Here is a 20,099-nt window from a genome sequence, read left to right as displayed (position 1 = left end):
TGAATGACTTCGACAGCCTTTTAAATGGTTTTGTCCAACTTGAAAGAGTTTATTATTTTTTTCTTGTCAGGTGTTCTATCACTTACAAGGTGTTAGAAGTGACTCCAACTTTGACTCAGGTCTTTGTGTCTTGTGCGTGTGTGTTTTAAAACAGCTTATTTTCAATGTGATAAAGGCATCTGAGAAACAAGCCTTCACTCACTGAGTTAACAATATGGCCACTGGCCTAAACCATCTAAAAAGAAAGGGAGAGTGAATATCGTTCATTACATGGACATACGTGGGCATACACAGGCACAGCACACACACACACACACACACACACACACACAATTGCATTACATAAAAATATTCTGAGCCATGTTTTCTGGACTATTCTAGATCTGACCATTAATAGATGGACATACTTTACCTTTTAAGACACAGACATCTACCTCAGGGCCATCTGATCTGGCAGTTGAAAAAAAGGACTGTTAGGGCAAAAACCCGGTGGTGGCAGGGGGTGGGGGCAGCCCCATATATCAGGCAGTTGAATCCAGAAAGGAGAGAGAGAACTAGCCAGACGGGGGTTAAATCCAAAGCCAAGAAAACACAGAGTCAACAGGAGGAGGACGAGGGGAGGTGGCATGGGAAAGCAACCTGTGAGCTACAATCAGGCACCATTTGCTCTGGGTCTTGTTTGCAAATCTGGGCTGTGTGGGGGCAGCCAGAAAGAGCCAGAGGCCAGCAGGCAAATCCTTCCCACATTCCCGCCAGTGGCAGAAGTGCTGGACCCACAGGCAGAGCCCGAAGACCCCCATCACTGCCCTCCCTCCCGGTTAAGAAATGTCAGACAGCATTTCTAGACTTCATCATTTCAACCCTGACACAGAAGGGGCATCCAAGGCCTGTGGTGTAGATATGACATACAAGGATTGTGTTGGGAAACACTTGTCCAGCACGTGGGAAACCACCCGAGTTCCCATCTACTTCCTCATCAACAACTGAGTTTCAAGTGGATGACAATCAACCTTCACTTGCAACAAACACCAATTTCACTGGGTTATGTCTCCAAGCCACCTACGACTTTTTATTAGCTCTTCAGCTGTATGTGGATAGTACTGCCACTGTTCATTACACTTGGACTTGCAGATAGGGAAGTGTGTATGTGGAATGGTGTGTGGGTTCATTCATGAGATTCAATGCCAGTGAACAAAGCCTTTGCTTTAACTTTTTATTCATTATGGCACAAGAACTTGAAGAAACACCACTGAAAATGTCATTGCCAATATGAAAATTAAGAGTAGCATGTTTTATAAAAAAAAATCTTTTTCTATGATACACATTCCCTTATGAAGTGAAAAAAAAAAAATCTCATAAAATACTTAAGCGAATTGCCACCTGCTGGTCAAAAATTGCTTTGCAGTTGAAAAACTTCAAATTTTTACTGAAGTATGGTAGGAACATTTTACATTGCACAGAAAATTACCAAAAACATTTCCTCAGCCTTTGGCACAGTGTAAATACAGAGCTCCGTTTTTTTCCAAATATGATTTACTTCACAAAGCGCTGCATATAATTTGGTTAATACTGATGATGGGGCAAAAGGAAAAACCATGTTCTGTAATTTGAGTACTCTCTTTTCACCCAAACACTTTATAGTTGGATTCCAGTTTATAGTTTTGAAAAATACATAGAAATCGTACATTATAAATATATATTATATATGGTCTATATAAAGTTGAATTTGACCTAAAATGGGAAGGACAAGTTCTTAATTATTCTTTCTTTGTCAGGCACGGCCTTTCTCTTGTTCAATTAACTGAATTCTTTCTAAACAGATTCTAAAAATATATTCCATAATGTATCAAATTTAATATTTTCCTTAAAACATATTCAATATGAAAAGGCATTCAGTGACTATATTCTTTTTGTATCTCACTACTATATAAAAATATGGCTTCTCATATTCTGTTCTATTTTGCTTTGTTAGTGTTATTCTTAGGCATTGAAAGAAGGGCTGTCCCTAGTTAAAAGCTATGGCAAAAGCACAGAAACCCGCTTGTGCATATTCTAGAACATTCTATAGAATCTCATTACTTAGAATAAGTGACTAAAAAATGTGTTCCTTCTGTTTTCTGTGAATATAACATATAGGATTATCATACATAATCTGTTACAGAATATACAAGAGTCAAAACTGAAGTCACATAAATACAATTAAGCTATACCAAAGCGAGAATTTTATCTTATACAGAGCCAATGTGAATAGCTTTTAGATCGGACGTTAGCATACATTTTTGTTTTTTTCTGAAGGCTGGCTATGCAATAGAATCTTATTATAAAGGGTCAGGGTCCTAGGGTGCTCTATCTTTAAGTGTACTGACGTTTCTCGTGTTGTTTTTTTTTTAAAGTGTAAAAGAAGAAAAATAAGTAAGTGCCCAATTGTCCAACACCCACTTTTTCCCCTACTGAGTGGAAGAAGGCTGTTTGGGAGGTGAGGGGTGAGCGTGGGGGGCTCAGACCAGCGTTTCCGGGAGTGCATCGGGGTTGTCGGTGGACAGGAGCTCCCAGATCTGCCATCGCTCCCTCTGCCAGTCGAGCCAGTTGGGTTCCCCCAAGGTCTTACTGTTCTGATCGCCGGCGGGACTGGGGTAGGCGCTGCTCGCTTTCTGCTGGGCGGCCTGGTGCCCTCGCTGCGGCTCGACTGTTTGGCTTCCCTCTTGCGAAGCTGTTCCGGAGCCTTCTTCCAGCCTCCGCGGCCTCCACAGCGGTGGCTCGGCGGCTTGGTGGGCCGGGGATGCGACGGTTGACTTTCCTGGACCAGGATAAGGAGGAGGAGGCCGCTTGTCGTGCCTGGCACCCTCTGCAGGTCTCTGGGGCAGGGGCTTGGCTCTCCTCTGCAGCCAGGCCCCCTCCGGCTCGCTCTCGGCGAGGTCCTCGGCGCTGCTCAGAGTCCAGCACGGCTCCGGCCTCGGCCTCGGTGTGGGCTGCCCGCCGCCCTGGATGTGGGGCGTGCTGCAGACGCGGGCCACCGGGGCGTGCGCCCTCGCCTCAGCTGCCGGGCTCGTGGTCTGAGTCCTCCGAATAGCCTGCGCACTGCTGTCCAGTTCTGTGGGGCTCCCCTGCCAGCGGGGCCAATTGGGGGACAGGTTCCCTTGAGACAGGGAGCACGGCCCCGGGCGGAGGGAGCTGCTTTCAAAAATGTTGCCGTAGGAACCTGGGAGCCAGAGAGAAGGACGAGAAATGCAATTGGTTTGTAGCCTCCCTCTCGGGATGCCTTGCAAGTTTCAAAACAAAAAAACTTTTTTTTAAAGCACAGGACATGTTTAGCTGTGGCTGACTACAGTAGAAAACTTCCTAGTAAGAGACCTGACCATGCTTCTTGCTGATCAGCACAATTCATGTAACAGCTCCAAAGACAGACGCCTGGACTCGGGCAGCTTCACTGTCAAATGAGACTAAAGAGTCCTGTGCCTTAATTTCTGCCTTCGGAAAGCCCCTCTCTGCCGTGCTTATGGAAACTTTCTGAACCTAGAAAGTAAAAGGAACGTTCTCTTCCTGTTCAGTGCAACTTGCAATTGGGAAGGACATACTTACAGTGTTTCCATGTTTCTCTTGTGTCAATCAAAGCTGTAGGAATAAATGAATTGAATCAAAAATGCCCCATTTAGTGCCAGAAGGGGAAGGCAGCAGCCCATGTGAATATTCTACCCCTGCCACTGTCGGGGAGACTGGCTCCTTATTCACCCATCATCCCCTTTCCTTCCTGGATGATATTTCCCAGCCTCCCTTGCAGTTAGGAGGGCCACATATATAAGGTCTGGCTAACAAATGTGGAGGTGTGATGGAAGCCATTTCTAGGCCTGGTCTAGTAGGAAAAACACCAAATGCACTCGTAGTTGTCTGGACTTGGTCTCTTCCCTCAACTTCTAGCCCACAATGGAGCAACCATGGAAGACTCTGAGGCCTCTGAGGATGGGGGAGCCACTGGCTAGATGAAACTTGAGCTGAGCCCCTGCATGACTGGAACAGAGTATTCCCACCCCTCATTACCCTGCACAACCCACCTGGACTGCGGAGTGAGGATAAATCAACCTGTGAAAGGTTAAGCCACTGACATTTAGAGGATGTTTGTAACCTTCCCTAACGGATACAACTTTCTTCAGGAAATTGAAAGGAGAGCAAAAAAAAGTGTGTTTCACAAGCAAATGAGGAGTTCCTGGGGCATATGTCCCTAGGCTGCCTGTCTCCTGTTGATTTGCCCTATTCTCTCATTTCTTAAAAAGTAAGCAGGGAGATCATTTTGCGGGGAGAGGGGCATATAAACATGTACACAGGGACAGATCAGACTTGAACCAGCAGAGGGAAAACAGAGCAGGATATCTTGGAATAATTTATCCTTGGGGGAAAAGACAGTAAAGCAGCTCATGGGATAAGGGGAGATGTACTTAGATAATGGCTCAATACTCAAATACTCAAACTGGAGTAGAGGCCATTAAAATAAAAATGCACCATGCTTTAAAAATGTAATGTGGGAAGTATTACAAAACAATGAAAAAGGGAACACACACACACAGGGAAACAATAAAACAATTCACACACTTCATATTATATGCCCTCCTCCAGGGGATCTTCCCAACCCAGGGATCGAACCCAGGTCTCCCGCATTGCAGGAGGATTCTGTATGGTCTGAGCCACCAGGGAAGCCCTCATATTATATATTAACATATATTCCAGATGGATTAAAGAATTAAGTGTTAAAATAATGAAATATTGTGATGGAGAAAAGTGTATAGATGACTAATTCGCCAATGCTTAAGTACAAGTTAAGATTAATTTTGTGAAAGAATTCACACAAAAGAGAATTACTCGTGTAAAACCATTAAAAAAGTATCCAGATATGCAAAAAGGGAGAAAATGCAAGGAATATCAGTGGCAAACAATGTGGTCAAAGGGTTAATGCCTTTATTATAAGAAGAGTTTGTAAGAATCAATTTAAAAAACACTAGCATACATAAATAGCCAATGACATAAGGATAATCTGTGGGTGAAATTCAGCTGATTAATAGAAAAATTGAAAAATACTGGTGAGAAATACAGGCAAATGATAATAATAAACACAATTTTGTTTTTTAAAGAAACCCAAATGCAAACCCAGTGATTTGCAATACCAAGGAGATTAAAGTGACATGGACAGTACCATGAAATGGCACTGCCACTATGGCTTATGGAACACAAGCCACTGTATCCTCTATGCAATGTGAAGTGACTATACCTCTGAATTCTTGGATAGGTTCATTATATTTTGACCCACTTTCTTATTCTGTTTTGTATTTTTTTGGGGGGCTGCATCACACAGCTTGCAGGATCTTATATCCCCAACCAGAGATGGAACCCAGGCCCCCAGAAGTGGAAGCACGGAAACCTAACTACTGGACCACCAAGGGATTTTCCTATTTTCCCACTTTCCTATTTCAGATTTATAACTGGCTTTCTAAAATTTTGTGAACTCTTTTTACAATTTAAAATACAAAATCCAAAAAGTACCTAAAAGAGGTCCCTGACATTAACTTATTGCAACATCACTAAAAAAAACGGGAACAACTCAGTGGTCCCAACACTGGGCTATAAACTATGAATATGCATCCAAAATACTACACAGCCCTTAACGACAATAATGGAAAATGCCTGGAGGATGAAAGGTAGACAAATCATATAAAGGCACACAGTCAGAATGAGTATAACTATCTTTAAAAACTCTTGCAAATGAAAGAAAGTCAAAGATTGATGTACTTTGGTGGAAAGGTATAGCTTTATCTCCTTTTTCCCTATTTCCAGCTGGGAAATGGGATATTTCCTGCCATATCAGTAAACAAGGATGTCACAGCCCTCAGTGATTGCAGCCTTCCAATGTGAGCCACCCTGAAGAAACTCAGGAAAAAAAAAGAATACCTGTCATCTAGCAGCCATCAGATGGTGGCCACTTCCTGCAGCCACTCCCTGTGGTGAGCCCTGAGGAAGCTCAGGACATGAAAATACAGGATACTGGCCCCAGGTAGCTGAGGTGCAGATCAAAGGAATGATTTCAGTGAGCCCAGGCTCTTGCATCTTCCCAGGCAGAGAAAAGTGCTAAATTCCTTAACTTGAGATATCTGGTTTTCCTTTAATTAACAATAATCTGTTGACACTCAGACTACCTGCCCTTTGTCGCAAACGTCTATATAACCTGGCTCCTTCCCTTGCCTCCTCAGAGCAGTTCTCTCACACTACTCCAAGTCTCCCCAGCTTGGAGTCCTAAAAATTCCCCCCAAATAAAATATAACACTCAACTTTTAGGTTGTGAATATTCCTCCTACGTCAACACAGCATTTTTCAAATAATATCTGAGAAGCATGTAATACGATGATAGTAAGGTGAAAAGCAAAGAAAATTAACTTTAAAAATAAGTGCAATATTAGTTTGAAAATATAATCCTTTACCTGTCATTCCTGGGTCTTTGGATCCACTTTTTAATGTTGAATGCCAAGTTCCCCAGATATTGAAAGCCTCCTCTGCCATATCTAGGAAGAAGTGTAAAAAAAAGGTATGTAACTCCAAATGAAAACTGAAGATTAAAAATAAATCAATAAATATTTTTATGACACCTCTTCTCGAAGTATTGTATTCGAGATTGTGATGGATACAAGACAGAATATGATGCAGACCTGCCTTTTAAGAGGCCTATTCCATTTGGGATTCACGAAAAGGCTCTTTCTCTGTGATGGCTGTGGTAGACAGAGTAAGTCATGATCCCCAAAATCTGTGAAGATGTTATAGTGAAAAGGGTCTTGCAGGTGTGCCTAAGTTCTGGATTTTGGAATAAGGAGATGATTCTGGATTATCTGTGTGAGCCCAGTGTAATCACAAAGGTCTTTATAAGAGGGAAGCAAGATAGAAGATGCTATGTTGCTGGCTTTAAAGATGGAGGAAAGGGCCATGAACCAAGGAATGCAGGCAGCCTCAGAAGCTGGAAAAGGCAAGGAAACAGATTGTTCCCTAGAGTCTCCAGAAGGAAGAGAGCCCTGTGGACCCATTTTAGATTTCTGACGCCCAGAACTGTATGATAATAAATTTTTGTTTTAAATCACTAAGTTTGTGTTCACTTGTTATGGCAGCCCTAGGAAATGAGTAGAGTTGTCATGGGTGACAACAGCTTCAATCGCATCAACATAGAGACAGAGGAACAATGGTTATAGTTTGTTTATCTTGCCTACGGAATACTCCTCTGTGGCATCAGCAGTCACAGTCCTACATGTGTTTATTCATACACCCTCCCTAATCTGTCTGTAAATATTTACAGCCTAAGGTTCTATCTTAGGTGTTCCCACCATCTCATTTAATCCTTACTACAATCCTGAAACCTAAGAGCATCTCAGGTGGCTCAGTGGTAAAGAACCCACCTGCCAATGCAGGAGACATGGGTTCAATCCCTAGGTCAGGAAGATCCCCTGGAGAAGGAAATGACAGCCCACTCCAGTACTCTTGCCTGGAAAATTCCATGGACAGAGGAGCCTGGCGGGCTACAGTCTGTGAGGTCACAAAGAGTCAGACACGACTTAGCATCTAAACAAACAAATTCGGCAACGTGATGATAATGACTATTTCTAGAAGCAAATGTCTACTGGTGCTTCCCTGTGTTCAGCAGTTCATATGTGTTCATTCTCTCATTTAATCCTGAAGAGATGTCCCTGAGTCCATTTCACGGACGAGGCAAGTACTTTCACATTTTAAAAAGAAATGTTATGCCTGATGGAAATACCAACTACTGTTTTCACTGTAAATTAAAAGAAATTTTTGAAAGAAATATTTGTGAAATAAAAATAAAGCTGCTGTGATTAAAAACACCAAAAAAAGGGAGCCCTTTCAGAGTGACTCTTCAGAGAAAACTATATATTTGTGATACAGCAGCAAGAATTTGTATTTTGTCTTCCAGTGATCAGTTTAAAAGTGTCCTGCGAGTCCTGACCCTGAGGAATTGTTCTGTGGAGGGGGAGTACAAAATTGAACATTCAGTGGTCAAATCCATTTGAGAAAAGCTGCAAACCAACCCCTCCCTCCCATCGTGGAAATTCATGGTGCCTGCTAGTAGTGTAAAGATTTTTGAGAACTTGTACAGCAGAGAAACAGTTCACTTGGTTAACTCAGGCTTTCCCAAATGTTTTGACCATGGAAATCTTCTTTTGCCTAAAAGTCATCATTGCCATGGAGACTTATTTGGAACTTGCCTGCTCCTTATATAGTGAGTTCAGCTTGTTCTCTGTATAAAAGTAACAGCAATGGCGGGGTGCCATCTTAGACTAAAAGATATGTACCCAAGCCCACAGGCCAGGAGCCAGCAAGTTCCTCGGATGCTGGAGGGGAGAGTCAGCTGGGACTGTCTGGGGCTCACCGCGCTGGAGACTGCTTCCCACCTAGCTGGGTGTGCAGGGATTTGGACCCAGGATGAGTGTTTGGCAGGTCCTCAGTAAATGCTCATTGAATTAGAGAAACATGAAACAAGGAAGGGTTGGAGACCAGGTCCAAAGCGCCCACACCAGGCCACAGGTGCAATCAGAGGGACTGGATGAATTACCTTTGCCAAGCCTTGGTCCAGGAGAACTCTCCCTCGACTTCGAGGAGGGCAAGTGGCCCACCCGGCGCGCACACGGCTCCGGCCCTTTGTAAAGCTTCTCTGAGCCCCCCGGCACCGCGTCCTCTTGCATAGCCAGCAGGGAACGCTCAGACAGCACAGGGGAGTTGTTGTCATAAGGGGAGAGGTCTCCGCTGGAGGCCTTGTTGGAGTCTGTGGACGAGTGCCTTCCTCCCATGGAAAAGGAGACTTCAGACCTCAGCATGTCAGGGCTTCTGGCACAAGGAGACAATTACAGGTGCGTGAGTGTGTTAGCAATGAGAGACCAGATTCAAACCAGCGGACAGGTTTACAAATGACGGCAGGAGAATGTGTGGACACAGGGGCTGAAACAAAAGAGTTTCTGAGCAAGGTTCCATGTCAATCAGGTGAAAGCGTTTCTATGAAATGGCCAGCAGATGGCAGCAAAACCCAACAGATGTCACAGGAAACGGCAGGGCGAAGTGATGAAACCCTTCAAGGTGCATCGCTGAAATGCCTGTTGGATCAATCCCTGTTTCCATTTAAAAATTAAAATCTGATGCTCACTATCTGTTAAATAGGGAAAACTGTAGATAACTCTAGCTTTCCTCAATATCCTGAATTAAAAATAATTCAGACAAAACTATGAGTGAAACGTTACATGCAGTTTATGGACACCTTTTCTCCTTTCACCCAAATACTAATGTCAATCAATCCATCCTTCCTGACAACGATGATGATGGTGGTGGTGGTGGGAATAACTGTTTTATGGATAAAATGGTGGCTAAAAAGATAAACATGACCGTCACTGGAATCCATGGTATTTAAATACACCTAAAAGGATTCTACAAGGCATGCGTGCTTTTACAAATTGATGTAAAGCATACTAATGAGCGTATCCATTAAGTTTTATATGAGCATGAGTTGTCACAGCAACAGAAATAATGGGGAAAATGTGAGCCGAATAGGGAAACAAGAACATCAGGAACATGACAAGAGTGTTTGAAGTCTTACCTGGGAACATCTGTATTTTCTACTTTCCTCAAAACAGTGGCCCTGACAACATCTTAAAGGGAAATGATCACAGATTGATTAAAAGTTCCCAAACCTGCTTCTGCTGCCCCCCCACCCCCACCCCTCGCCCCACTTCACTTCTCTGGTCTTTACTTTCTTTTGGATTAATTTTTCAAGACAAATCCTTGGTGATCTTATAGAAGGTAACCACATGCCTGAGCAAGCCCTTCCTAATCTAAGGGTTCTGTGTATGCAGGAGGAGAAAGGATGCTGTCAGGGGGTCCAGCTTCACTGGGGGCTCGGGCCAGGCTTACTGACAGGGGAAGGCAACTCAGCTGTGACAAGCTTTCCCTGTCACCGAGGCAGTTAGGGCCCCAAGCACTTTCTGCTGAGGGAATTTCTTAACCACATGGAATAAACAGTCCTTTCCTTGCCTACTCTTTAAACCAATGACTGACGACCTTATGGGAAAGAGCCAGAGGACAACCCACGAGGATGGTTTTCCAGAAACTTCAGGCTTCCAATGAATGAAGGAAAAATAAAAGGAACTTACTACTACTGCTGGAAAGTGGAGGAAAAAAACGATTTAACTGCCATCATTTAATTAAAGGGGGAAACTCTCTCTGATTCTATGGAGGGAACACAGGACAAAACAAACAGACCCTTGTCTGTCATCATGGGGTTTGACTCTCATTGGGGACACTCCACTGTGAGAATGAGCAAATACAAGTGTGTTGAACTGGAAGCCACACAGAACTCAGCTCAGAATCTGGGTTCTACATTCTGACCGGGGCTAGACATCAAATTGCTGGGCTAACTTCAGTTGTTTTTCCCTGTTTAGTTGACATTTTTCCATTCATTAATGAAAGTGTCTTATGTCTGCTCGGCAAGAATAAGTCACAGTGTTATTTCGATAAGAGTGGGCACATAAAACCTGCTTTAATGACCTGTTTTAAAGAGAGTCTAGTCAATTCCTTTGCCAAATTAAAACATCTATCAGGGCCACAGATGCTTTTGGGCCCCCTTACAACAGGAAGAGAGTTTTGGAAAGGTCGTATTATAGCTCATGGAGACCACAATGGTTTGGTCTCATATCTTGCTCATCTGTCTTACAAAACATACAGAAGAGAATATATAGAGCAAAACATAAGTTGCAGATTCAGTCAACAGTCAACGTGCATCAGGAAAAACACCCCATGAAAGAAATTTCTTGAACATCTCAAGTACTAGGGACAGTACTTCTGACATGGCAGCGTCCCCATCATCTGCGAAATGCATCACTGGTTGGAAATGCGAATTCGCAGGCTGCCCTTTGGATCTCCTGACGGGACTGGCAATCACAAGCAGGGCCCAGGGCCAAGTGAACCCGCAGGGCCCCACAGTGAGAATAATGACTAGAATTTCAAGATGGTGACAACAGATCATTAAGCCAAATGGGTGCTGCTTCTGAGGACTGAAAGGGAACCTCTGGGTGCAGGGCTTTAAAAGCCCTCCAGGTAATTTTGATACTTGGGGGAAGTCAGATACCAAACCTGAGATACCAAGCCTACCTGCCCTCCCTCGCCCCATAGATGTGACCGTGGGCTATGGATCTCCTCGGAGGCAAGTCAGCAGAGAGACCACAGGTACTGGCCACAGCCTCAGCCCTGGTTGGCAGTGGGGGCAGTGGGCTGGTTCTGACTTCCAGCTGGCAGGGCTACATCGGATTAGAGGAGAGAGCGTGCCCATTGCAGCCAGCTCCAGCCTGCAGGAGCCAGATCGCTGAATGCTATCTGGTTATGGATCAGAACATGATAAGGGGAGGGGGCAGGAGGGGCCAAGCTGCCTTTCTCTGCTGTTCGGTGTCATTGTCCAAGTCAAGCAACCGAGGTCACCATAGCTGTAGCCCCCATGAGGGAGAAACCGGAGGAGGAGGCCAGAGCTAATCCCTGGGGGTGGAGGCGAAAGCGGCAGACACAGCCCATGGACCTCCTCAGTGGGGCTGGGGTCACCCCCAGGAACATGGGCAGGTGGGGGATCCCTCTTTCCCCAGCCAGTGTACCTAGCCATGGAAGCTGATGCAGGTTGAGTGCACATGGCGAACAGCTTGGGTAGCCTCTTATGTGAAGCAACCCCTTGGCCTGGCAGAAGCACATAAGTTGACGTGTATATAGAATTCATTGTGTGGCAGCAACTGGATGAAGTTACTGTTAACAACTCTGATCACACGTCAAGAGAGGACTGAAAGAAATGAGGGGATGTTGACGTTGCATGGGGCGAAGACTCTGAAAATGTATTTGATAGATACTGTTTAAAATCATGGGCTCCCCTGATAGCTTAGCTGGTAAAGAATCCTCCTGCAAGGCAGGAGACCCCGGTTTGATTCCTGGGTCGGGAAGATCCTCTGGAGAACGGATAGGCTACCCACTCCAGTATTCTTGGGCTTCCTTTGTGGCTCAGCTGGTTAAGGATCTGCCTGCAACACGGCAAGCCTGGATTTGATCCCTGGGTTGGGAAGTTACGCTGGAGAAGGGAAAGGCTACCCACTCCAGTAGTCCAGCCTGGAGAATTCCCTGGACTGTATAGTTTAAAATTATTCAAAATCAATAGTAAAATGCCTTGTTTTATGCTTACAGTTGGTGGCTCTTTTATATGTTTAAAGTATTTCCTATTTATCATTTTAATTTCTCAGCAGAGGTCAGTAAGGTGGTGGCCAAATTTGCCCAAGAACCCACGCCCAAGGGTTGTCTTTCTACACGTGTGCGTATGCGCTCAGTCGTGTCCGACTCTCTGAGACCCCATGGTCTGTAGCCCGCCAGGCTCCTCTGTCCATGGAATTCTCCAGGCAAGAATACTGGAATGGGTTGCCATTTCGTCTTCCCGGGCGATCCAGTCCCCCAGGATCCAGTCCATGGATCAAACCTGCATCTCCTGCACTGGCCAGCGGATTCTTTACCACTGGGCCACCTGGGAAGACTTGTCTTTCCACACGAGAGCCCACCAATTAATGAAATAAAATGATTATATTTATTCCTCAGAAGTCTCACTATAATAGTGGGAGTTCAGAGTTTTCAAAAATTTTAGTGTCACTCCATTGCTTTATCATTAAATCAACTGGAAACAAATCCAGGACCTTCCCTGTGAGTATCTTTGAAAAAAATGAGACAAGCTGTCACTGATATCTTCTCTAAGATTTGCCTCTAAGCTAATTCGCCTCTTGGAAGACAATTTTAAGTTCAGCGCTCCAAGTAAAGGGCTAAAATATTCATGTGTTTATTTATAGAAAATATTTACTCTAAGCAGTGAGACATCGTTGAGAGGCACATGGTGTTCTGTCTCTCTAGGTGTTGGAATTTCATGGATTGAGGTGGGGAATGCTGAGTGGATACACTGCCAGTTGACATGGGTTTGCCTCCATGACTGGAGAGCCTTCCCATGAGCCCTGAAAGCCTCGGGACCATCCACAGCATGCATGGCCAGTCTCGGCCAACCAAACAGGCATGAGATGGACACGGAGAGCGAATTGCTTTCTCACCCTTAGCTGGTCCTTCCAGGTCAGGGTGTAAACACGCTGGCAGGGTACTGTGGGCAGGCCTGCACTGCAGCCGGAGGCACAGAACTCGTTCTGTGGATAGACGGAAAACTCCGGTTCAATCACCGGAAATGGCCGGCCCGGCCCCTGGCTGAGCGACCCCAGTAAGCAACATCCTTGGGGATTTCAGACTTGCTTTGGTTTCATGATTGGTTCAGCCGGGAACTGATAAACCCTCCGTCTGTTGGAACTCAAAGCACATAACCATCGTTGACGCTGTTAATTGTAATTGGAAAGGAATCCACTGCCATAGCCACTCTGGATTTATGGAAGATTTTCACATTCATCATGTTCACTTCTGCAAAACATCCCTTATGCAGAATCCTAGGGACAAAGGCAGCCCACTCCAAAGAGAAGCTGACATGGATCCACACTCCCACCAGGAGATAGACATTAGAACTTGCCCAGGTTTCCTAAAATTTTTGTTGCTATTTTGTTCATTGTAGATCTTTGGCGATGACATTGGTTTTTAAAAATTGCTACATTTAATTGTTGTTCATTTTGATGACTGTTTTAGCACACCCTTAAAACTGGCACCTCACTTTCCTCACCCTAGTCCCAGCCCTGCTCTGTTCTGTTGCAAATGCCTGTGTTTATCACACCTTGTCTTCTTTGATTCTGTTCTCATCCCCTACTTCCTTACATCCCTAAATCAAGGAGGGGGGGAATCTATTCTAAGTATCTTTGGAAAAAAAGAGCATATAATTCCAATAAATATACCAGACAAGCAATTAAAAAACTAGAAGTCTTGCCTTTTTAGTAATATAAATCTCTTCTAATCTCCTCTTGGCATTCCATTTTGGTTGAAGCCAAAAATGTAAGTAGACAAGCACAAGGAAAAAGAATGAATCCTCCTTTCACTCCCCCAGTTCAGTTGTCACATACAGAAGAGGAAACAACTCAAATGGAAGCATGAAATTCCCAACTATTACTAAATGTTTCATCTTTCAAAACAGAAATTATGATGAGGATGTTCTTGTTCTTGGTTTGACACTCTTTTGAAAATTTACTTGTCCACTCCAAATAAAATCTTATGCAGTTGCCACGTGGGGCACGGGAACCTAAAACCTTATTTAGGTATGTGAATTGATGGCACAGAACAGAAGCTTCAGGAAATAAATCAAAGAGTCGGAAGAGAATAACGAGGGAGCTCGTGCATATCACTGCACTTACAGAGTTCATTTTAGAAGCTACTGTTGCTTTCCACTCTGTGGTCTTCCTGAAAATCCTTTCCATTCTTGCCTTTTATAGCCCTTGTAGCTGAGTTTTCACTAAATAAAATCTTCAGAACAAGAGTTCTGTCCATTTCCATTGCACCACAGCTTATCCAGGTCCTCCACCTCATGACCTGCAAACGGAACCGCTTTCTGTCCGTTTCAAACTCTACCTGGCCTGACGCGATCAGGTCACCTTCCCAACTTCGGTGCCTTTCGTCCTCACCCCTCTTTCCATTCTAGAACCATGCCACCATCCCGATGCCAGTTAGATCAGGTGGGCTTTGCCTTTTCCCAGAGTGCCACAACTTAACATGGATGGGTTCTCTCATGCCATGTTGCCTTTGTAAGTTACTGTCTCATGGACAGCAAGGCAGAATCTAGTGACACCCCACTTAAAACTACTTACACCTACTTACCAACTACTTTGGTAAGTAGTTATAAATGAACAGAATGATGAAATGCCAAGCAATGTGATAATGATCATTAACGAATACTAAGCATTTATTTAAAGCCGGATACTAATAGCCAAATAACTATAAAGTTAGTACGACTTTTTCCTATTTTTTTTTTTGGCCGCATGGCATGTGAGATCTTAGTTCCCTGACCAGGGAGCGAACCTGCACCCCCCTGTATTGTATGTGCAGAGTCTTAACCACTGGACTGCTAGGGAAGTCCTCATCCCAGTATGACTTTTTATCTCTAGTTTACAGATGAGGAAACTGAGACAGAGAGAGAAATTGATTTACCCAAGACAGCACAGCTAACTAGAAGTGGAAATGGGATCTGGACTCAGGCAATCTGGCTCTGAATTCAAACCTCATGACCAGCATTTTATATCATATAAGTGTGTGCTATTGATGGGTAATTGGCATGCCAGTGTTGCCAGCATTGGGGTCCTGCAATTTGTCAGCACTGTAATCTATCATGACCATGATCACTCTAATTCTTCGCCACTGCTTCTTGGTTTAGGCATCACCTCTAAGCTTGCCATTTAAGGGCTTCTGCCCTCTGTGCTGGCCAGCTTTTTTTACTGTGTCCCCAGCCAGCTGACATATTTACTTTTATGACCAGGCCCTGGTTCAAGCTCCCCAAACATCTAGGCCTATTGACAACCTCTCCAGCCCTACAAAGTTCCCTTCAAATCCTTGCTCTTCTCAGAAGCTATCCATGAGACAGCAGGAAACATTTCTTTCTCTTCTCCAAAGTTCATGTGGATTTATGGTCTGGAGCACTGGTTGCCTTCTCTGTCAACACAGAGCCCCCTTTGGAATGTAACAAATCACCTAACCTCAACTCTCTGGATGACAGGAAATATGTAGTATCTACTGGGGCAGCTCTCAGCTGGCAGTTCTTAGCCTGGCCACTTGAGAGAGAATCACATGAGGGCTTTGAAAATCCCCGTGTCCAGACTGCACCCCAGAATAAGTGAATCCGAATCTCTAGGGGGGCACCCAGGTGGAGGTATTCTTCAGGTTCCCCAGGTGATTCAAATGGGGAGACAAGGCTGAGAACCAGGGACCCAGCACATACCATTTGTCCCTTGGAGTATCAACAAACCTGCAAGCTCTTAAAGATGTGAGCTTTTATAAATAGGATGGATAAACAAGAAGGTCCTACTGTAGAGCACAGGGAGCTATACTCAGTATCTTGTGATAAACCATGTTGGAAAAGAATCTAAAAACTGAATGTATATATATGTGTATACATATATATATGTACATATGTGCACAACAGAATCACTTTGTGGTATGGCAGAAATTAACACAATGTTGTAATTCAACTATACTTCAAAAAAAATGGAAAAAAAATTGCCTTGAGATTTTAAGCTTTTGCTCCTCAAAGTGTGGACCATGGCCCAGCCATATCACAGTTCCATCTGAGGGTCTGTTAAAAATGCAGTTTCTCAGGCTCCCTCCCCAGACATACTGATTCAGAGAGTTTTTTTTAACAAGAACTCCTGGCGATCCAGATGCACAGTAAAGTGGAGAAGCACACTTTAAAGCCTGCAGAGACTATCTACAGCTCGAGGGTTAGGACTTGCAAGCCTCAAATGGCCATTAAAAATCCATATTTATTTGTTAATGTATGTATTTTCATTTCCTGGCAGCATTATCATCCTTCTGAGCTGCTGTCTGACCTGTATCCAGACGGAAAAACTAAACACTCACTTCTCCTTACTTAGTCAGTCTTCTCCCAAAGATTTCTGTTCCATGGCACTCATCTCTGCCATCTTCCATGCTCCTGTGAGCTCACCTCCCTTTCCTTGAAGCCCTGTCACTCACCTAACATCTTGGAATAGGGTCAGCTTGCCTAGGCCTTGCGATTCTTGTTCCTATGGGGACAGGCAACAGAAGAGGCCAAACCACTCTACAGCTTGGGATGGGCTTAATATGATTCCTCCTTTTCCTAAGATCAGAGAAAGAAAGGCCCATTTATTGGTGTTTATATGCAAAGAGTGTACTTGAAAACCACACAGAAATAACTTCTATCACCTATTCTTCAACGTATAACATTCATGTGCTTTTAAATGCCATGTAAAAGCAAGAAATTCGGCAAGTTAAAAATCAGTGTTTTTTTTAGGTGTGTGTTTTCTAGCTTTCCCACAGAGAAGTGGTTTAAAGGCAGCTTGACGGGGGATTCACAGAGAGAAGGCCACAATGTCTGTTCCCTTGCAGGGGAAGGAAATAAGTTCCTTTAAATTCTGGTCGCACAAGATCTACTGCGAAGAAAAGCCCTGTGTTAGTTTAAATTAGAATCTACACCTTGATGATAGCTAGGTATCTCAGGAAAATTTAAGAAAACCTAATTTTCTGATATGAAAAGTAAGACCATGAAATGCTAGCCCATGTATATAATTTGAATTAATTTTTATTCTCCCTTGCTCTTAGGGCTTGAATCTAGGCAGAATGTCTTACTTGAAGCAGAAATTATCTTGATAATGATTTGCACAGAAATGGATTTTAAAAAGTGCTCTTGAAAGGATGATCCACTTAAAAATTCTTCACTGCTCTATAGGACACAGAGTGAAACTGAACTGAGCAGGGTTATGGACGTAATGACCCAGAAAAGAAGGAGGCCTGAGCAGTGTGCAATTTCTTTCCACCAAGTTTCTGTAAAGAACATAATGTTTAAGCATTTGAAATAGTTTTAAATGAAAATTAGTACATCAAACTCAACATCAGTATAAAAGAACAATTTAATGCATGTCCATCTTTCCAAGATACCACTGAATAAGACAGACCATTACAGTATTTATGTATGACTAAGAGAGAAAATGCTATGAAGACATGTCACTGATTATAAGATTAATCTCAAACTTATGGATACCAAGGAGGGGAAGGGCTGGGGTGGATTGGGAGATTGGAATTGACATATACACACCACTATGTGTAAAATAGATAACAAATAAGAACCTGCTGTATAGCACAGGGAACTCTACTCAATGCTCTGTAATGACCTATATGGGAAAAGAGTCTGAAAAAGAGGGGATATGTGCATATGTGTAACTGATTCCTTTGCTGTACACCTGAAACTCACACAACATTGTAAAGCAACCATACTCCAATAAAAAATTTATAAAAAAAAGATTAATCTTAATTTCAGGGATTATAAAACCTGGGGGAAAATGTGTCTTAGAATTGTTGAAATTCAGTAGATTAAAAAGCACAGCATAAATGATACTTTCACGAAGGATCACAACTTTTCCTGTCACAAATTGAGGGTTTGGTGCCTTGATGGCAACATCGCTCCTGGTTCATGATGCAATATTGTCCCCTTAACTGGCTTTGTTAAATATTTGGCGCCCTCCATACACTCTGCCTCTATAGCCAATGGTGAAGAGAAATCATAAAATCTAACCAGCAGAAAAAATTCAGTGCTTCTTCTTTGGGGGAAAAAATGGTGGCAAACCATAGCCTACAGGGAGGCTTGTATTTTCCTCATTGCAAACATGGGGGCCTGTGGAGACCAGTGTGCATTTCTATCAAAAGGATGCTAGCTATAAAGAGTGGGCAAGTCGAGAGGGTGAACATGTCTCATTTCAAATGGCCACCTAGGCCTTGGCTGAGGCCTGTCCTGTGGTTTGGTGATGCACCTATCCCGCTGGTGAGTTACACAGGTAAGATGCATCCAGGCGCATCCTTGGGGGCTGCTAAGCACAGTTTTAAGCACTGTAGAAGTGGAATCACTGATGCATATCACTGTCAGTTCCTGCACTTCCTGCCAGTGTGATTTAGTGGCTTTTTCTTTTTTTTCTGGTAAACACAGTCTCAAGGGGCTGGAAAAAGACAAAAAATGAAGCAGAAAAATCCCCAAAGGCATTTTGTAATTTGACAAGTCAATTGGTAAGACAAGGATTTTCTTTTTAGGGGGACAGATCAGATTTGCCAGGAAGTCACCAAAATTCCACTCAAGTCACCCTGCGTGGAGCTATGTAAACTTTTCTAATTCTTTGGAAATGGAAATAGACATCCCCGAGATGATTTGAGAAGATGGCAAAACAAGCATACTCACGAAGACTGGGAGGCCTTCCTTCTGAGTAGATAATCCACCACATCCGGATCGGTCTCTAACAGGCTGATCAGCACTTCATTCTGCAGATCCGGGGGAACCTGCACGGACCAAGTGTCAAGGCATAAATAAAACCACTCCAGCAAGAGGTGAACTGTGGTCACTGGCAGGCTGACAATAGCGTCTAAAAGGATGCCTCAAAAGTTATCTACAGTCTATGGGGTCGCACAGACAACAAAAGTTATAAGAGAACAGAGGGATTTGTTGGTGAAAACCAAATCTACACCAATCCATGCAGCCAGTTTCATTCTTAGAACAAACTGGATGATTACCAGAGAGTCATACTCACTGGGCTTCCTGGTCGCTCAGACTTACTGTAAAGAATGTGCCTGCAATGCAGTAGACTTGGGTTAAATCCCAGGGTTGGGAAGATCCACTGGAGAAGGGAATGGCAACCCACTCCAATATTCTCGCCTGGAGAATCCCATGGATAGAGGTACAGTCCAGGGGGTCACAAACAGTTGGACATGGCTGAGCAAATAACACTTTCACTTCACTTTCATATTCACTACTCAATTCAATTCAAGTGGGGTGAACTGTCACTCCACTTGTGACTGGAGATAGACCCTAACCACTTGGAACCCTCTGTTGCTTGGACTCGATTTTCTTGACTTTGAATGAGCAAAATATCGTGGTTAAGAGGACTGGTGTTCATAACTTCTTGTCCAAATGGGGACACTTTCTAAGTTCATATTTATAACTATGCCAAGACAACAGGCAGAAATGGGGACTGTCTTGGGTGGTTCTGGAACATATGATTGGTTTATTGGGCACAGACCCTGCAGCCAGAGGCTGCTTGTGTCTGAGTTCCAGTATATGGCTGTTGGGCTTTGGGCAATGGATCTAACCTTTCCAGGTCTCAGTGTTCTCATCTGGAAACTAGAGACAGTAAGAGGACTCACCAAAAGGGCTGATTGATGTGGTGATGTAAAGGACGCATTACATGTTGAGAACTTAGAAACACCACCTGGCAGATAGCAGACACTCAAAAAATGCTGCTACTACATTTGCAGATGCCACTTTGCCATTCAGTGCCTGCCTCCACTTGTTTCTTGCATCCTGGTCTATCAACAATTAAGAGTTTTTGCTTCACAGTGGGATGAGGCATGCTCTAGAA

The 20,099-nt window shown here is 43.7% G+C and overlaps 1 protein-coding gene across 1 annotated transcript in view; it reads right to left on the bottom strand.

The window, feature by feature from the left end:
* Window positions 1–1,856: 1,856 nt before the first annotated feature.
* Window positions 1,857–20,099, bottom strand: part of ARHGAP6 (Rho GTPase activating protein 6) — a gene marked incomplete at its 5' end in the record, with an annotated part of 87,763 nt that continues 69,520 nt past the window's right edge. Inside the window, 4 exon segments of the mRNA NM_001191354.1 lie at window positions 1,857–3,199; window positions 6,462–6,542; window positions 8,594–8,865; window positions 18,926–19,023. Of these exon segments, the coding sequence (NP_001178283.1) occupies window positions 2,499–3,199; window positions 6,462–6,542; window positions 8,594–8,865; window positions 18,926–19,023 (1,152 nt within the window).

This window comes from Bos taurus, unplaced genomic scaffold (assembly GCF_002263795.3).
Source record: "Bos taurus isolate L1 Dominette 01449 registration number 42190680 breed Hereford unplaced genomic scaffold, ARS-UCD2.0 contig_X_unplaced, whole genome shotgun sequence".
NCBI lineage: Eukaryota > Metazoa > Chordata > Mammalia > Artiodactyla > Bovidae > Bos > Bos taurus.
The sequence above is the reverse complement of the archived record's forward strand: the minus strand, read 5'-3'. Positions and strand labels throughout refer to the sequence as shown.